Source organism: Myxine glutinosa, chromosome 7 (assembly GCF_964187855.1).
Source record: "Myxine glutinosa chromosome 7, kmMyxGlut1.1, whole genome shotgun sequence".
NCBI lineage: Eukaryota > Metazoa > Chordata > Myxini > Myxiniformes > Myxinidae > Myxine > Myxine glutinosa.
Genome location: NC_136267.1, coordinates 178,194,486 through 178,209,534, shown reverse-complemented (window position 1 = coordinate 178,209,534; position 15,049 = coordinate 178,194,486). Strand labels below are relative to the sequence as shown.

The 15,049-nt window shown below is 42.8% G+C and overlaps 1 protein-coding gene across 1 annotated transcript in view; it reads right to left on the bottom strand.

Moving 5' to 3' along the window:
* Positions 1–15,049, bottom strand: part of CTNNAL1 (catenin alpha like 1) — a 673,107-nt gene that overhangs the window by 317,777 nt on the left and 340,281 nt on the right. The window contains exon 3 of the mRNA XM_068123645.2: positions 2,742–2,932. Coding sequence (XP_067979746.2) covers positions 2,742–2,932 — 191 coding nt within the window. The remainder of the gene's footprint in view (positions 1–2,741; positions 2,933–15,049) is intronic.

Below are 15,049 nucleotides of genomic sequence, written 5' to 3'. Positions count from 1 at the left end.
CTCGCGCGCCACCAGGCCTCGCTCCAAGTTCCAATCGATCGCACACCACGAGGTCCCTTGCTCCGAAAGCACTGCTCCAAGCACCACGCAGATGGCGAGCCAAGACCACCAGGACCTCTCAAGACCAAGAGGAAAAGCGCATAGAGCACAAGACAGCCAGGGAGGGACGTGCTGCACAATAGAGTTCGAACTGCAAGAGAGACGTGCTGCGCAAGCAAGAAGAGCCGGATGTGCAAGACTGCAAATGTCGTTCGGCGCGCCCTCATATAACCTTGCGGCGGTGACGTCAGCCTTAGCGTGCCACCCAATCAGTGCCCTCCACCGAATCATAGGCCTGTAGCGTGGCCATAGCTCATGCTATTCGATGTGGCTAGGCCTGCCGGAGATGTAGCTGGCTGCGGCCCATGTGGCGGTGCCCTGAACTGGCCTCTTGCCTGTTCTCTTCCGAAGTCCTTGTCAGGGAAGGGAATTATTTAATATTGTACTAAGGGCCTGTCTAAGTGTTTAAATGAGTGCATTGCCATAAGGGACAAAGGTTTGATTACCAGGTGTGACACACTGGGGTTTATCTTTAATCCCTACACTATCTAACACTCGAACATCCTGGTATGTTCACAAGCAGACATCTTAACCCGACAAACCGGACTAACATATAACTTATTACAGGTAGATTCGCTATCGCGACAGTCGAAGCATGTTACCTATTCAGATCTACCTGGGTCTAGATTTTGCTCTACCCCCAGACATAACAATATAATAAAGGCAGCGGTAGACAATATGGGGAGAGAGAGGAAAGCATTCAAGTACAACAGTAGAGAACAGTGACATCGGGAGATCTGTGGGAGGGAGAGGGCTTGGGGGGTGGAGGCATGGGAAGGGGGGTGGGTGGTGGGAGAGTTTTAAAAAAACAACACATGGACATTGCTAGGACTTCCAGGAAAGAAGTCGGTATTTCAAAAAAAGTGGATCTGGGGATGAATTCACGGGGGTAGAAAAGATCAAGGTTTTGGATGTGAGAAGATAAGAGATGGTGGTGAGCAGCTGTTTTAAAGACCTGGAGGGAGAAGTGGGATTGAAGAGAGTGAGGGGGTTTGTTCCAGAGGCGGGAGTAAAGAGTAATGAAGGAGTGAGGGTGAGCAGAAAGTCTTTTCAGAGAGCTTCTCTTTACTGAAAAGGCTGTTGGTTACTCATACGTCTATGTAGATTCACCGTCCATTGAGAGCAGAATCAAACCGAGAGATTATTACTTTGCTCTAATCCTGAGCACTCCCCATGTCAGTATTTTGAGAGCAGCTGGGGGTTGAAATCCATTTTTCAGATTGAGAAATGTCATATTGAGAATGTTGTCACACTCGCCATTCTTGCAAATGTATGTTGGTGTCAGACAAGGTGACACAATCTCAATGAAATCGCTCAATATATTGTATGCCCAGAATAAGGATTCAAACAGCTAACATTGAAAAATAAGGGAATAAATGTCTAAGATGACGCACCCAGAGGTGACTACAGAAACATTAAATGTTTTCCTACGTGGATTATGTGTCCATTTGACATAAATTGGTTTGACAAATTCTCAGTCCATTGCAGAACATGTCCCTCCCTCATGAATGCTCCATTTTTTCCCCCGATTCCCAGCAAATTGGGGCCATTGTACTCCAGTGCATATTATTCAATTAAACCTCTCCATCAAATCGTTGGTATTCCTTTGCTTTTTCTATGGGAAGAAGGGAGTTCTTATAACCTGATTCCTACTCTTTTACCTTCCACGCATGGATGGCCCAGGTGTTATTGGAACAAAGTGGCAATGCCGCTAGTCTTGGATGCGCTCTCTTGGAGTCAATCGAACACGTACATTACACCACTACATGAATGTGGAGATCAGAGCTGTTGAGGCAGACTGTGGAATGTGATATTAATTCAGGCATTTGATCTAAAACCTTCATTTAATTCTGTGGAAAATGACAACATAAACTATGAAATCTTGAAACACCAAGAAATGCTTGGTCTCGTTTGTGGTTTTTTGTTCATAATACATAGGTGCTGTGGCAAGTGTGTGCAGGCACACACACACACACACACACACACACACACACACACACACACTTAAGTCAGTCAAATGTTGGTTATGGCTAAAGTTTAGATTAAGTAAAAAACAATTAATATTAAATAATAGTGAAAAGTCCATCGAAAATGACGGGCTGGAACAGTTTAATCGACGGTGCAGCCTTGTGAGCGTGCCAAAGTCTGAAGCCTTGGCCTAGTGTCAGGTGTGCTTACATGTCATCATACAGATGCAAAAAAACACTCGTTTTACTCTGCGTGTGTTGCACATCATGTGCAGTGAATTTCACCTCCTTGCACCTTGTATTTATTGTTATTATTAAAAAACGCTTCTGTACACCGCCCTTGAGGCTCGGTTTGCAAGCCACCGTCTACAATTCCAATAGAAGAGACATAATTACTCTTTTATGGAAAATGTTTTTCGAGTTTGTTTTATCAAAAATAGACCGCAGTGGAAAACACATTCGTGTAAAAAAAATATTATTCTTCAAAGCCTACCCTTAAGAAGGGGTCAGACATCTGTACAAACACACACTCACATTGTGTTTTATATGGTAGTTTAAGTTCTCTGAGTAGTTGAGTGTGCCACAAATGAGTTACATGCTGGTAGACGTTTGTTGTAGCCAATTCACATAAGTGACTGAAGTGTTATAAAAGGTAGTTTGAAACAAGAAACTGACCTTGTGTCTGGATGAAACAACATGCTTCACGACAACACGGTCGGCCAGAAGCAACACTCGAGTGACAGCAGAAAGCAGGAGGCGAGAAGCGCGCACCAGTAGGCCTCGGTCCAAGGAGGTAGCACCACATCCTTCCACGGAGCCATCGTCAAAACCATGTCCAGATTCAGCAAATCGTCCAATTGTTTCACCTGCATCATCAAAAGCCAAAAAATAGAAATACTCAAAAAGATGACGTCAATTTTATACTGATGCATGATATTCTGGTTAAGACCATGCGTGAAACTTAAGTCGATGATTGTCATGTACATACAGTAACCTGGCCATTGTCTAATGATTCTTATATGCATCTGCAGAGCTGTCAATCCCGAGCAAACCAAATGAGTGAGGTTGCAAAAATTGCGAAACCAGGATCTGGGAGTTATAGCATTTAGATGAAAAAAGCATTAAATGCATGAGCTTCACATCGAAAACGCGAGATTGGCAGATTTGCCATTGCTGAAGAAAGTGCAATAGATTCAACAAAGTTTTATAAGGAGGAATTCAGTAATATGTGTGAAATTAGGTCAGTGAGATATGCAGAGAAGTGCGATCATTGAACCACCTTTCGAGGCCATTTATCCTTGAAACACTTCAAGACAACAAACACACAAAAAATGGCCTCCAAAGGAGGTTCCAGTATGGTCTAATCAAGAGGAGTTGATTGGACGGAGGAAGCGAAAAATATAGATTTTGTCTCGCAGGTTGTGGTCATTCTTGCTCTCCATCGAGGTCATCCAATAAATCTGTCACTGCACCAAAACATTGCAGATCATTAGGCAAACAGTAAAGTGTTGTATGAGTATGTTAGAGTTTTAAATTGCCATAATAGGGTACACGAGGGGCAGCATTGTTTGGTAGAATTCATCTGAAATGATGATTAAATACACTGAAGCATTGTTTTGTTTCATATCAGCATCGAAAGATATTCAGATATTTCAGAGTGTACAAGATCAAAAAATAAATCAGACTAATTCACCCGCAAAGCAACAGCAAACCTAGAACCACACTCAGTAGATCGCATACCTACCTCCGCCAGGTACTTCACGGTTTGAACGGTTTACGTTTTGTATGCCACTGATAGGCTCGATCTGGATCCAGGCCTGAAGCAAAATCTCATCGGCTTGTTCTTGTCAATTACAGTCATCCACCAAGTTTTATCATAACTCGTCAACACCTGTTTGAGATATCATGCTATAAAGATAGCACTTTGGCCCCGTCTCCCAATTGTGACGAATCCGTAAAAAAAATATTGGATGAGAATCCGGAATCAAAAGAAAACAAAAGAAAATGAAACAGAAGTATTTGGTAACGAGGTCACAGGAAACTGAGTCCGAACTATACTTTTGTTTGAACATGTGGTTGTTATAGAGTTACAAAATAAATAAACTAGAACGCCACTCGGTAGAGCGCATACTCCCGCCGTGGGTCAAGTTGGAATAGTACGATTTCACAAAAGTTTGAGGGAGTAGTTCAGTGACAACACAAGACAAGACAACACAAGACAGACACTGCACAGACATACATATATATAGAATATATAGAAGATAATGTTAAAAAAAACAAGGCAATTTCACTTACATTTTCGGATTCAGCGTTCAATTCTACATAAGTGAGTGTATTTTGAGGCGTGTGTGACTTCAAATAAAATTGTAAGCCAGGAAAACGTTCGTTTCATTCCTTAGGGATACAACATGTAAAACTGGCCCAAACGTGAAAACAAAACTCGCTCATTTTAAGCCGTACAAGCTAATGCGACCACTCATTCTTCTGGGAAGAATCCCGTGCACATGCTGGCCACACTTATAACTCGCCTAAGTCTTTATAAGTTCATCAAATACTGACACCGCGATTGACATTCGCTAAGGTAAATGTTGATATCTCTTCTGAGGTAAAAAAAAAAAAAAAACAAGCAAAAAATAAAACAGTTTTAAAGCATTATACGTATCAAACGATACATTTTATGAAACGGGGAAACCGAATACACACTTTGGTGGTTTTAAAATGACAGAATATGTCTTTATTAGAAGAAAAAAAAATGAACATTGAAGACGACACTGCTAAAACATACACCGCTCTAACACATAACCACGAGTTTAAACTACATTTACAACAAATATGAAAACTATTTTCATATCACAATGTTAAATATAGAATATATAGAAGATAATGTTTAAAAAAATGAGCCCGATCTTCCAATGGTAAAAAATCCTTCAAAAAATTCCTGGGTCGGGAATAATATCCTGAGCTTCACCAAAAACTAATCATTTCTTCCTTATCCCGAGGGCAATCATCCCACCAACTTTCATCCAAATCCGTTCAGAACTTTTCCAGATATCTTGTTCACAAACACACGAACACACACACGCGCACACATATGGACATACGGACGGACACGATCGAATGCATTACTCCCTGGCGGGAGTAACAAAATAGACAAACAAAATAGACAAGCAAAATGCCAAATGCACAGCAAAACAAAATAGACAAACAAAATGGACAAACAAAACAGCCAAATGCACAGCAAAACAAAATAGACAAACAAAATGGACAAATAAAACAGACAAACAAAACAGACAAACAAAACAGCAAAACAAAACAGACAAACAGAGCAGTCACACACATAACAAAACAAAACAGACAAACAGAACAGTCACACACATAACAAAACAAAGCAGACAAACAGAACAGTCACACACATAACAAAACAAAACAGACAAACAGAGCAGTCACACACATAACAAAACAGACAAACAGAACAGTCACACACATAACAAAACAAAACAGACAAACAGAACAGTCACACACATAACAAAACAAAACAGACAAACAAAATGGACAAACAAAACAGCCAAACACACAGCAAACCAAAACAGACAAACGAAACGAAACAAACAAAATGGACAAACAAAACAGTTAAACAAAACAGACAAACGAAACATACAAACAAAATGGACAAACAAAACAGCCAAACACACAGCAAACCAAAACAGACAAACGAAACGAAACAAACAAAATGGACAAACAAAACAGTTAAACAAAACAGACAAACGAAACATACAAACAAAATGGACAAACAAAACAGTTAATCAAAACAGACAAACAAAGCAGACAAACAAAACAGTTAAACAAAACAGTTAAACAAACAGACAAACTAAACAGACAAACGCACAGACAAACAAAACAGACAAACGAACAGACAAAAAAACAGACAAACAGAATAGACAAACAAAACAGACAAACCAACAGACATACAAAAGAGTTATACAAAATAGACAAACAAGCATTTTGCTTTATATCGTATGTCGTGTACCCATTCATCCCTCTCCCCTGCCTCCCCTGGTCCCCCGACCCCCCTCTCCCACCTGCCCCGTCCCGTCCCCACCGACCCTCTCCTTTCCACAGATCTACCGACGTCCCTGTTCACTACTATTGTTGTGCTTTTATGTTTTCCTCTATCTCCCACTCTTGTATCCCGCTCCCTTTATTTATTGTATGTTTTATGGGTCCATGCATATTTTCGTGTGTAATGTGTTAGCTCTTACACGAGCCTTGACTCTGCAGACAAACAAAACAGTTATACAAAACAGTTAAACAAAACAGACAAACAAAACAGACAAACAAAACAGTTATACAAAACAGACAAACAAAACAGACAAACAAAACAGACAAACAAAACAGTTATACAAAACAGACAAACAAAACAGACAAACAAAACAGACAAACAAAACAGACAAACAAAACAGTTATACAAAACAGTTAAACAAAACAGATAAACAAAACAGACAAACATACAGACAAACTAAACAGACAAACGCACAGACAAACAAAACAGACAAACATACAGACAAACACACAGACAAACACACAAACAAACAGACAGATAGACAGGGGTGAAAAACTAACCTCCATTAACCTTTGGTGGTGAAGGTAAAAGGAGTATTGAAACTTTGTAAAGGTGAGTCGGTTGGCAACAGCAACCAAGGGTATTGAATGAGCATGTTCTTTATATATTTTTTACCATTCTTGCAAAGAAGAATGAATCACACATCGTCAAAACACGTCACGCAGCATTAACACAAAACCCTATAATGCTCGACTCCTGACATCAGAGCAACTATTGAATTAATCAACTCTTTTATTGGTATATAAATAGCCAATTTCATATATCGTCTCGAAGTGTGAAAATCCAATTCGTTCAAGGTTCTTCACAATTGGATCAAACAGCTACAGATGGATGTTAGTTATTCGTCATTGAAAATTTGCGTTGGTTGAACTTGTTTTTTTTTATAGAAGGTCCAAAGGTTGTAATGCACCTGCCATATATACACACACACACACACACACACACACACACACACACACACACACACACACACACACACACACGCACACACACACACAGACACAGACACACACTCTCTCTCTCTGAGGAAACAAACACAACACAGCCACTGAGCTCGAGGGGAGTGCTGTCACTTATTTCTCGTCTTTTCTCCCGATACTCTGGGTACCTGCTGCTACATCATAACAATGGCGCCGCTTTTCTCTCCGCACTCAGCAGGGCATTTTCTTCGGCGGAATTTCCTCCTCCCCATGGATGCCAGCCATTGGGTATTGTCCGTGCTCTATCCTTTTAAATGCTGAGAGTCAGAGAAGCAAGGAAGCAGGACATAGCATTTTAAAAGTCTTTGGTGTGACTCAGCCAGGACTTCAACCGCCAACCTCCCAGACTCGGAGCGGTCGCTGCAACCATTAACCACCGAGTCTGATTTTACCCCACCTAGACCACCACCGAGTCTGATTTTACCCCACTTAGACCACCACCGAGTCTGATTTTACCCCACCTAGACCACCACCGCGTCTGATTTTACCCCACCTAGACCACCACCGAGTCTGATTTTACCCCACCTAGACCACCACCGAGTCTGATTTTACCCCACTTAGACCACCACCGCGTCTGATTTTACCCCACTTAGACCACCACCGAGTCTGATTTTACCCCACCTAGACCACCTCCGAGTCTGAATTTACCCCACCTAGACCACCACCGAGTCTGATTTTACCCCACTTAGACCACCACCGCGTCTGATTTTACCCCACTTAGACCACCACCGAGTCTGATTTTACCCCACTTAGACCACCACCGAGTCTGATTTTACCCCACCTAGACCACCACCGAGTCTGATTTTACCCCACTTAGACCACCACCGAGTCTGATTTTACCCCACTTAGACCACCACCGAGTCTGATTTTACCCCACCTAGACCACCACCGAGTCTGATTTTACCCCACTTAGACCACCACCGAGTCTGATTTTACCCCACTTAGACCACCACCGAGTCTGATTTTACCCCACCTAGACCACCACCGAGTCTGATTTTACCCCACTTAGACCACCACCGAGTCTGATTTTACCCCACTTAGACCACCACCGCGTCTGATTTTACCCCACTTAGACCACCACCGAGTCTGATTTTACCCCACCTAGACCACCACCGAGTCTGATTTTACCCCACCTAGACCACCACCGAGTCTGATTTTACCCCACCTAGACCACCAACTATGACTGCAACTTAAATTTAAAGCCTATTTTATTTTCTTCGCCCTTTTGCTATTCACATTTTTTGTACTCACAGACGTTCATCTGTGCTCAAAGTTCCTTAGTTTTTGCATAGTGAGTCCACTGACGTTACAATATGTCAATGAAGAAGCTGGACAGTACAAACGTCAAGGTTAAAGCCTCCCTCCATCCTCCCCCAAGAAAGCCGAGCACCGGCATGAAACATCACTTCTCTTTCAAGTGCTTTCTCCATTTCTAATATATTGTTTTCTATGGAACAGCTCGCACAGCTATATAACACTGCTGGGAGCACACGTCGCATCACTATATCACAACAACTCACATCTCTACTTGATGGCAATGTCAAATTTAATAAGTGAGTCACGAGCTCTGAGAAATTTTGTGTTTTACCTGTTGGATTTTGAAATCCTTGTGTTGTTTATTAACTGGATTAGTATTTGTATGAGTTTGGCGTTAATAAGTGGTGATGTGTCTTCTAACAATTAATTTTTTTATTTTTTGCACATTTCAGTGTGGTTGGGGCCAAATGAAACTTTTTGAGAAACCGACTCGGTGACCTCATCGGGCATTGTTTATTAACTGCAAAAATCCACCTGAATCAACAAATATCAGAAATTTTTTTTAAAATATCCTTTTGATGAGAATTTCGGTTTATCTGCTTGTATTGCTTCATGGATAATAATTTTAAAAATCAACAATTAGTTTAAGTTAAACATCCGTGGCTTGTATAAATTTGACCAACCACTGATGAATGTAAAAAAACAACAACTAGGACGACACTCGGTAGAGTGCATACCTCCGCCAAGCTGAACAGTTTACGTTTCGCATCCCACTGATAGGCCAGATCTGGATTCGGACATGAAACAAAATCGAATTGGCTTATTCTTGTCACCTAACCAACTCATCCAACAAGTTTTGTCATAAGTCGTCCATAACTTTTTGAGTTATCCTGCTCACAGACAGACAAACAGACAGAAAGACAAACAATTCAGAAAACATAACCCCGCCCTCCTTCGGTGGTGGAGGTTAAAAAAAAGACAATGTATTTTGACCATAAATTTATTGAACAGGCCAAGTCCAAATATAAATTAAATGAGAAACTAGAAAAAAACTTTCCCTGAAAAACTAGTCACCAATTGTCAAACAATAAATGACCATGGATGTCATGTCAAAGATGTCAATTCCAATGGTTTATTCATAAATTATATGGATCTTGTCGTTTCTGAAGTCCTATGGGTTCCAGGAATGTGCAAACAAAATATCAATTTTCCTGAAAAATTCCACGAATATGCAAACAAAAAGTCCGTTTTCCTGAAAAATTCCAGGAATGTGCAAACAAAACATCAATACACACAATCTGAATTTACTCCTTTAATGAGCCCAATTAAATAAATCAACCTTCCTTAGTGGAGCTAAGGAAGGTTGATTTATTTAGTGGAGTCGGCTATAGTGGAGTTTTTAACCCAAGTGTTTTCAGGAACAGGCTGGCCAGGCATGACGTTTCACTGGAGCCAATTTATGCAGGAATTTGGATTTTGTTCATTGTGCTGGTGATAGCTTGCCTACCCATTCGCAAAAAACAATGTGGGATCTTTAACTTCCACAAACTAATGCTGGCACACAGGATACCAAGGAACACTGTGCCTTCCAAGCTCTCATGTGACAATTTGGGCAGTCGGGCCGATAATCGAATCCAGGCTACACAGCTCAGAGGTAAGTGCGCTACCTGACACCATCCCATTGGACATTTACATAATCTAAAGTACAGTACTAATGAATATTGTTGCGCGAATGCCCACGGTTAAGACCGTGGGATCGCGGATAGCCTGAACGGGCTTTAACTCCGAGGCGACGATCATTTGCGGATTATGACTAGGCAGCACGGGAGGAAGAAGGAAGAAGAGGAAGCGGCGAGAGCTCTTACCTGTAGCGATCTCACCGGCAGCTCCGATCCTGTAGGACATGAACTCAAACGGGAATACGGGTTAAAATGTACAACAAGAAACGATTTATTACACGGAACCCGATACAAAGGAAACGCAACGGTAAAAACTAATTCTAAATTGGGACGTCCCCACACAGATTTCAAATACGAGACAAAGGGAGAATGAATAAAATAAATGTCTCGTCATGTACTTGTGAATGCGAGCTTAGCTGTCTGTAGATGTAGCATCCTTCAGGAATCGTCCAGGCTCCGGTGTTCGGGACCCAAGTGTGCAGTCTGAGCACGGCTCCGGTTGGCGTGAAATGGCTCGGGCGTTGGCACGAATACCCCACTCTGCACGGTCCGTCCCGCGCTACACAGCACAGCACACAGGCACCAGGAGCACGACACAGGGGAGGATGATCGTCAGTGCTAGTCTCTCCACCGTCCTTCAAACGTCCACACAGCGGAACAGGTCCAACACGAAGGGACAATCAGGAGCAAGAGGACAAGGGAAAAGAAGCGAAGAGCAGAGACAGCGAAGAGAGAGCCAACAGACCGCAAAGAACCCAGGGAAGAGAGCAAAATGCCCGCAAGTGAGTCATTTTGTCACTCGCGGTGTGACGTCAGCACTTTCTCTCTCTCAACCAGTGCCTCATTTCTTTGTGGTCTTTCATGCCTTCTGGTGTCACTGGCGCTTGTCCTCCAAACAGCGACCTGCTTTTAAGATGTGTTTTTGCACCTTCCGCACTGATTGGCCGAATGTTCGCCTTCCGCACTGATTGGCCAAGGTGTCAACGGTCGGTGGCCAATCAGTGTGCCACTTCCTTCCACCAATCAGTGGCCAGCTTCTTACCCCAACCAATCACACATTCTCCTGGGCGTGGCTATTGCTTGCCTTGCATGATGTTTGATGCCCATGCCGGCGTTGTACGCGGCCGCTTCCGTCTGCTCTTCCAAAGTCATTGTGGTGGCGGGTGAATTATTTAATGTGTGGTGCGCTAATGGGCCTAGCTAATGTCTATGGGATGTATTGCCATAAGGGACACTGGGATGCTCACCGAGGGAACGACACACATGGGAATTTTACCCATAATCCCTGTACTAATTAGCATGCCCCACCCCCTCATTGCAGGGACACAGATACAAGCTTACTCCGACATTCGGGCTACAGAACTTATTACATCTAGATTCCCCATCACGACAGTCGAGCACCTACCTATGCAGATCTACCTGGATCTATATATTCCTTTACCCCTAATTTTCATAACAATATGTTTAGATGATCACATTTAATCGAATCAGCAATGTAGAAATGGCAACTTTTGATTTTAAGGAATAGTGATATATGTTCATTATTTTTCTGTTAAAATACTGTTTATAAGAATTTTCTATAGATGTTAACAGTTATAGGTAGTGATAACAATGGATTTTATTTTTTGTTGTCAACCCATCCCCAGCGCAGCAGGATATGGGGTTTTGTAATCCGTTTTGTAATCTGTGTGTGTCTGTCCATCCCCCCAGGCCATAGCCTTTTTTTTTACCATTTGAGCTTTTGTCATCAAATTTTCAACAAACATTTATTATGAGAATATGGAGAAAATAATAAAAATTTGGGTCAAAATGTGATAGGGCAAAGAAATAGTAAAAATAGGCCTTGTTACTCCAGCTGCATCACGTGTTAAGCACACGACTGTGTGTTTTTTTTCGCTTTGGAGACGAGATCCAGGAATGTGGTTGCTTGGGAGAAAGCCCCCTTCCTGGAGGTCTCCTTCCTTGTAAACTCTTTATTTCCGGGTCGAGAAAAGGATCAAAAGTGCTCAGGGCTTCTTTTATAACTTTGTTGATTTGATAACCTTATAGTTTGAATAAGAAAATTGTTATTACAAACTATACACGACTGAATACACTTTTCTGTCTTTTCACTGACCCCCCCCCCCCCCCCCCCGCACCACTTTCCCTCATTCTCTCCATTGCCGACTCTTCCCCTCTTTTTTCATTCCAAACAACATAACTCCAATCACAAATTAATCACAAAATAAACTTTTAACAACATTGTTAATGTTTCCTTCATTGTAAAAACTACCAAGTCAACAGTTAAAAGGATTTTGAGCCGATGTGTTTTACGGCCTTGGCAAGATCGATGGAGACAGTGATCTGTTGGCTTATACACCGCCCAAGTAGCGATGTGGAATTATCTCATGTAGAGATTAAACTCACGTTGTTTGAACTTTGGCTGAGGTCATTATTTACTATTAATGATGTTTATATACTAATCAAAAAGAAGATAATTGGTTTTGGGTCGTCCTTTCCGCATATCTCGTGGGATTGTGAGTTGGAGAGACGACCATGATGGCGGGGATGGGTTGGCATTCTCTCAAGCAGGGATTCAACCGATGTGCTTATAAAAGGTCTTTGTCCGAGGTCACCGAGTCTGATCGGTGTAGCTCTGCAGCGATCGGTGCAGCTATGCAGCGATCGGTGCAGCCAATCAGTGCAGCTCTGCAGCGATTGGTGCAGCCGATCAGTGCAGCTGTGCAGTGATCGGTGCAGCCGTTTGTGCTGCACCTGGGAAAATAACGTTATGCGGGAGTCCAAACCTGAAAATGCTGGAGGCCAAAGCTGAAATTGGAAAAAGAATATACCCTATTTTACTCTAGGTCTAGGGGATCCCAGGATTACCCACCCAGAATATTGTTGTGATTGGTTCAGCCATTTTTGCGGCACCTTCAAACGGATGGACAGACAGACGGACGGACAGACAGACAGACGGATGGATATTTGGTGAATTATAGTAAGATGAACAAATATCAATCATATAAAAGAAGCCGTGTCTGTCTGTCTGTTGGTTTTGCTATAACTTGAGGACAGATTAACGGATTTCAATGAAACCAATGCCAGTGGATTCAGGGAACTTCCATGAAGGTTTGTGATGCCAAAAATGGAAGGAATGACTTTGGAAGGAATGCTAAATGAAGGTTGAAAAAAGTGGGTCACAGCAGCCTGGAGTGGGTCGGGGCAGCCTGGAGCGGGTCATGGCAGCCTGAGCAGGCCGCCACAGCCTGGAGCGGGTCACAGTAGTATGGAGCGGATCATGACAGCCTGGAATGGGCCACGACAACCTGGATTGGGTCACTGCAGCCTGGAGTGGGTCACGGCAGCCTGGAGTGGGTCACGGCAGCCTGGAGTGGGTCACGGCAGTGGGAAGCAGGTCAGGGCAGCCTGGAGTGGGCCTTCGCACCCTGGAGTGGGCCTTCACACCCTGGAGTGGGCCTCTGTAGCCTGGAGTGGGTCACGACAGCCTGGAGTGGATCACGGCAGCTTGGAGTGGGTCACAGCAGCCTGAAGTGGGTCACAGCAGCCTGGAGTGGGTCACAGCAGCTTGGAGTGGGTCACAGCAGCCTGGAGTGGGTTAAGAGCAGCCTGGAGTGGGTCACGGCAGCCTAGAGTGGGTCACGGCAGCCTGGAGTGGGCCTTCACACCCTGGAGTGGGCCTCCGCAACCTGGAGTGGGTAACGGCAGCCTGGAGCAGATCATGGTAGCTTGGAGTGGGTCACCACGGTGTGGAAAGGATCACGGCAGCCTGGAGCAGGCAGAATCTGGAGCAAATCTCTTCTGCATATCGATGTGATGACAGAGGAGTTCAGAGGAGAGTTAGTTCTCTTGATCTTTGTTGGTGGATAAAACCCAATGTAACCTCCCCCATATCGCCCAGGCCCACAGAGGGAGATCAAGAGACAAGATAAGTGGCCCTAGCTATTTTGAAAATAAACGTCCCACCTCCCTCATCGGCAACATTTTAACGGGGAATAAGAGTGAGTCAACAAAAAGTGTCAAACTGACAATTTTAAGACATGCCTTATCTATAAGCCATTTAAGGTCATTATGTATTTTGGAAAATCCAGATTCACAAAAATTACGAGAATCCAAAAGTAGAAAAAGCAAAAGCATAACAAACTATCCAAGATCTCAGTCACTCAGTAAGGTCCACGAGGGACTAATTCAAGTGATGTGGACTCAGATATTTTATGCCCTCTTGCGAGACAGTTCAACCAAAACTGGCAATATGAAACACAATACCCATGTCGTTGTTGTTGTTGTTGTTTTCGTATACAGCCTGTGGCTGTTGGTTGCATCATTTCTCTGGAAGCGTGTTTGTGCCGCTGATGCAGTGCCCCAATTACCAGTGAGCTGGTGCTCAATTGTACCGACCTCGGAAGGATGACAGGCTCAACCCCCCTGGCGTTATTTCAACGATCGACCGGGATTCAAACTCTCAGGATCCTAGGATCCCAAGCCAGCACCCCAACCGTTAAGATCAAACGAAATCTGATCAAAATTACCTATAATGGGGTAAAACAATATATTAGTCTCTTTATTATATTAGTCTCTGTACAATCAGCAAAAAATTGGCAAATTATTAGGTTCACTGTACATTCAGCATCATCAGAGATGGAATCCACAATGAGATATCAAATATGTGGACATTAAATAAATAAATCTGAACAAAGTGGATGCTAAAAACATTTGCAACCATTTTACTTTGGCTCAACTGGCTAAAACTAGTGAATCAGTAGGTGTTGTTCAGTGACCACTCGGAGTCAGAGGTCAAACCAGAAATGGTGCCACATGGGGAAAAAAACAAGTTGGTATGTACTCGTACATCTGGTCAATAACATTGTAGCAATTTTCACAATTTTATCACAAAATGCATCATCCCTTTTCCTTTCTCCTGGACTATAATATAAAACTTTTGAAATA